General features: G+C 53.8%; 1 protein-coding gene across 1 annotated transcript in view; it reads right to left on the bottom strand.

Annotated features, from left to right (window-relative positions):
* The window catches only part of DDB1 (damage specific DNA binding protein 1), a gene marked incomplete at its 5' end in the record, with an annotated part of 11123 nt that extends 6575 nt beyond the window's left edge, over positions 1-4548 (bottom strand). The window contains 8 exons of the mRNA XM_008629413.2: positions 13-129; positions 281-364; positions 746-904; positions 1594-1691; positions 1795-1909; positions 3098-3319; positions 4145-4261; positions 4366-4548. Coding sequence (XP_008627635.2) covers positions 13-129; positions 281-364; positions 746-904; positions 1594-1691; positions 1795-1909; positions 3098-3319; positions 4145-4261; positions 4366-4548 — 1095 coding nt within the window. The remainder of the gene's footprint in view (positions 1-12; positions 130-280; positions 365-745; positions 905-1593; positions 1692-1794; positions 1910-3097; positions 3320-4144; positions 4262-4365) is intronic.
* Positions 4549-4924: the final 376 nt, after the last annotated feature.

Raw genomic sequence — 4924 nt, 5'->3', positions numbered from 1 at the left:
CAGGAATGTTACCTGGCCTTGGCCTTGCCTCTCCAGGTCCACCACACACATGTCCACGATGGGCCCGAGGTTGGTGAAGGTCTCCATGGCCACCACGTAGGATCCCTGCTCGTTGCTGTCCACGTTGAGCTGGGAATAAACACTGGGATCACTTTTTGCCTTTCAAGGAGCAGGACGGGGAAAGGGCAGGCAAGGGGAAGATGGGAAAATGTATCCGCATCTCCAGGTTTTGATGGAAATCCAGTCCTGTGGGAACACACAGCCAGGAGCTGCCACGTACCTTCACGAGCTGGGAATCTCCAAGCCTGGAGCCAACGAACACCACGCCGTTATCCAGGTAGGTCAGGCACTCGGCAATGGATGTCTGGGAAGTGAGAAGAGGCAGGTGGAATGTGGCATGGAAAGGTCCTGGCACACATGCACACCTTCCACCACTAAGCTGTTACCCAACAGCAAAACCCCGGGCGTGGGAAGGGGATTTGATCCCTTCGTAAATCCCACAGAGTCCAAGCTCCTCCCAGTGCAAGTACCAGGAAAAAAAAACCGGGAAGATGGTGTAAAAAATGGGAAGAAAGTGTCAGTAAGTGCCCACAGGGAATTTCCCAGCCACCAACAGTTCAGGGCTGTGACAAATGTGAAACATCAACACCCCCTACTCCAAAATTCCCACTCAGCCCTAAACGGAGCCTTTCCCAACTTGGGAGAATCCCAGGCAAGTGCCAGGGATGGCCCAGGTGATTCCTACCTCTCCCAGCAGCTCCACACGCAGGTCCTTCAAGGTGACAGTGCCGTCCATCTGCTCCTCCTTCTCCAGGAGCAGCATGAAGAGCCGCCCTTCCATGTCTCCCAGCAAATACCGGGATCCGTTGGGATCCACGCGGTTGTGGCACACGATGGTGCTTTGCTGCAGGGAAAGCAAGGAATTCTAGGATTCCACTGGAACAGCCCCAAACTGGTCCCCAGAAGGTCTGTGCAGGTGACACACTCCCAGTTCCAGGATCCCACATTCCCCATTCCAGAGCCCCAGGAGCAGACTGAGACCTCGAGGCACCAATATTCCCATTTTTTCCCCCAAGGTTTTTAGCCTGTCCTTATTTCCATCTTAAAGGGACCTTTGGATGGCAATTCCAGCCCTCTTTCAGCTCAGAGCAGCACCTCAGCCATGCCATTGGTGCTTCCTGCTCTGATTAAACGTGGGAAGTGGCCTGTTATTCCCAAAAAACCCACAAGCCCAATTGCTGTCCCAAAATCTTTAAGCCTTTTCTCCTCCAGACAAGTCTCCAAGAGGCTCATCCATGTTTTCTACTGCCTGAAATGAAACCAGGCTCTGCCCTGGAACTGTGCCCAGACCATGCACTAATTCCTAATTAGTCCCATTCCCTGGGGCCCAAACTAAATTCCAAGAACTCCACAGAAAGTGGAAGCACACAGGGATCATGGATGTCCCTCAGCGACCAGGAAGCCCAAACCTCTGCAAGTCCAAGTAAGTGGCGCTGTTAGACCACACCTGGGACAAGAGAGGTTGGAACTCCTGGCTGGAAGGCCTGGGAAAGGCGGGATTTTTTGGGATGCAGCAGCCCTGCATCCCCTCACCTTGATGATGGGAGGAGCGATAGCCAGGTATTTATCGCCGTTGTGGTAGGTGATGGATTCCTGCCCGATGATGATGGCACCTCCAAAGGGCTCCGGCACTGCGGGACACACAACAAACATGAGAGATCCCATCTGGAAAAATGCAGCCATCCAGCCTGGAAAAACCACGGGAAGATCTTTCACAGACAAGGTCATCCCAACCTGCGATGACCATGGAGGCTTCGGCCTCCACGTTCTCCTGCTTCCAAGGGCCTTTGTTGAACTCCTTCTCCCGCAGGGACACCTCGTATGTCTTCACGTGGCGGCCCTGGGGGTCCTGCAAGAGAAGGCACAGGTGGATGAGATTCCAGAAGTGAGGAGATTCCACCTCATCTCCTGCAAAAACACCATTCCAGGGAGCTGCTGAGGCTTCCCACCTCCTCATCGCCCCTCACATCCACACGGCACCATTCTCCCAGGTTTGCCACATATAAATAGCCCCCCGAGGAAATCCCTGTGCCAGAAAAGACTGGGAAGTGTTTTTCCACTGTTTTACAACTGATTTCCTGGGATCTGTGTTCCTCTGACAACCTGGGAACAAGTGGCACTATGGAATATCACCTCTTCCTCCAGCTCCTGCAAACGTTCAGGAATTATGGGGTTTTTATCATATTCCCCCCTGGTTTCAGAACTTCCCAAAAATTACCCCAGCCTCTGCTGTCCTATTCAGACCAAATCCTGGGATAATGGGTAATAAATGGAGAAAGAATCAAGGAAACAGCTTGGAAACATCCTGCTCTCCCCAGGCAGGGATCGAAACAATCCAGAGCTTTATGACTCAGAACTGACATCCTGCTCCTGCTCCAAGGATCCAAGTTGTTTTGACATGGAATCCTGGAACCATTAAGGTTGGAAAAGCACTTCTCCAAGTGTTCCCCCAAACTCCAGCTGTGTGGTGAAAAAGTGGTTTCTTCCCTGCAGGAAGTTTGGGGGGGATCCAGCAGTGCCCAAACAGGGAATAACGGAGCCGCTGCTGGCGTGGGATTTCAGCTGAGCCGGGCATAGCCTGGAATTTAACAAAGGAAAGCTAATCCCTTGCTCAGTCAGCACGGGAAAGGCTCTTTGGATCAAAGCAGGCATCCAGATCAGGCCTGGAATGCTCCCTCTGTGAGGAGCCAGGTGATGGAGAGGTTACAGATCCTCGTATACACCTGGAGTTGCCTCCCAAAAACACCAAGCAAGTCGTTGCCTTGTTTTTTAAGGAAAGGCTCAGGCCTCACTACGGAAAACGACTGGTTCTGGATCTGATCCACTCGCTGGAAAGATCCCTAAGCTCCTCCTGGGGGTTCAACATGGGAGCACTCCCATCCAAGGCAGAGCTGCCCAGGAATCCTGAGGGAAAGCGTTGCTTCCTCTCTCCCAGAGCTGGAAAAAAGAGCTGGACCTGAAGGAGCTGGACTCATCCCTCAGTCTGCCTTCCAAAAAACCTTTGGAAAACCTTGGTTATCCATGGATAAGCAGGCACCTGGTAGACGAAGCAGATGGTGGGAGCTTGGCAGCCGTAAAGGAATTTCACGTCGATGACCTGGAGCTCTTCCAGGCGGATGTTGAAGGCCTTTAATTCCTTGTTCTCCCGATCCAGGGGGATGACCTTGAAAAGGCCGTCATAGAGCCGCAGCCCGATCATCCGGCACTCGGGATCGATGATCCCGATGATCCCGGTCTCCGAGGGGCGGCCAATGCGATCCTGAAGGAGAATTCCACAGAGAGGGGAAAGAAAAAGGTGGTAAGTGCCAGGAAATTTTCCCTGAAAAACAGGGACAGGGGTTGCCAGCCCTTAGGTGAGGAGTGGCTCCTTGCAACACTTCCCAACGGGCTTGAGAATTCCGGCTGGGAAGCCACCAAGGCTAAGGAGGAGATGCCTCTCCAGGTGCCATGCCACACACCTTCACCACAAATTCCCACAGGACTCATTTCCCAGGGAAAATTCGGCCTCACAAGGAGTTTAGGCTTTAATTTCCCTTAAATTTAATTTGTTATTCCATAAACTCTCCCCAGAATTTGCTTGAATCCATAGGGACAGGGCTTGGAGCATCCTGGTCTAGTGGAAGGTGTTCAGGGCAAGGGGTGGAATGATGATCCATAAGTCCTGTCCATCCCACACCACTCCAGGATTCCACATGTTGGTTTAGACGGGATATTGGGAAGAAATCCTTCCCTGGGAGGGCGAGAAGGCCCTGGGATGGATTTCCCAGAGAAGCTGTGGCTGCCCCATCCCTGGAAGTGTCCAAGGCCAGGTTGGACGGGGCTTGGAGCAACCTGGGAGAGTGGAAGGTGGAAAAGCTTTAAGGTCTCTTTTCCAACCCAAACCATCCCAGAATTCCATGAATCCTCACAGAGACCAAGAGTAACTCTGGAGACATCCCGTGGCTGCAGGTTAGCCATCCCAGATCCAGCAGCCGGCAAGGAACCACCAAGGGAACAACCCAAATCCCACCCGCTGCTGCACCAGCAAGGCAAAACCATCCCTAGGGAAGGGAATTCCCATTCCAGGTGCTGCCTTCCCCCTCACCTGCACGTTCCCATGGGCACGGGTGATGATGTCGATGCTATCCCCGTTCTGCTTGTATTCCAGGATGCAGGCATTGTACTTGGCTGTCAGGATGAACAGCAAATCCTTGCTCTCCCCCTGCCCGAAAAAACCCGGACGATGCAAATTCCAGAGGGGTTGGAGGTGCCCATCCCACCCCGTCCAGGTGGGCACGGCTCCATCCCTGCTCTTCCAACACCCACCTTGGGGCGGAAGAGCTCCATGACGGCGGTTTTTCCGTACATCCCCACTTCCTTGACGGGCCGGAGCCCCTCGGCCGTCACGACATAAATCTCCAGCCGGGTGTTCTTGGCAATCAGCAGGTTCAGGTCCTCCGCAGAGGTGAAGTGTCCTGGGAAAAGCAGGAAGGAATCCCAGAGGAGGGATCAGCTGGCACCTCGGGGTGCCGGACTGCACTCCCACAGCCTCCCTGGAGCATCCCAAAATCCCAGCACGTTCCTTCCACGGTGCCCAGTGCTCTCAGCCAGCTGCTTTCTCTCAGCCCGTACTCCTTGTTTTTCCCCAGGAATGCTCTTCCCACAGTCTTTTCTCAGGAATTCTCATTCCCGGGGTCTCTTCCCACCACGCCCAGCACTCCCAGGGCTCTTGGGGCTCCCGCAGCTCCCCCAAATCCCACTGTCTCTCACTCCTATTATGGATTTCAGGAGCACTTTAATCCTCCCTCTACCCCAAAATCCCCCGGTACCCCAAAACCCACCCGTGACTCCCAAACCCCGCCCTACCCCAAAACCTTCCCCATAC

The sequence above is a fragment of the Corvus brachyrhynchos genome, unplaced genomic scaffold (genome assembly GCF_000691975.1).
Source record: "Corvus brachyrhynchos isolate BGI_N302 unplaced genomic scaffold, ASM69197v1 scaffold1103, whole genome shotgun sequence".
Taxonomy (NCBI): domain Eukaryota; kingdom Metazoa; phylum Chordata; class Aves; order Passeriformes; family Corvidae; genus Corvus; species Corvus brachyrhynchos.
Note: the sequence above shows the minus strand (reverse complement) of the source record. Positions and strands in the feature narration are given on the sequence as shown.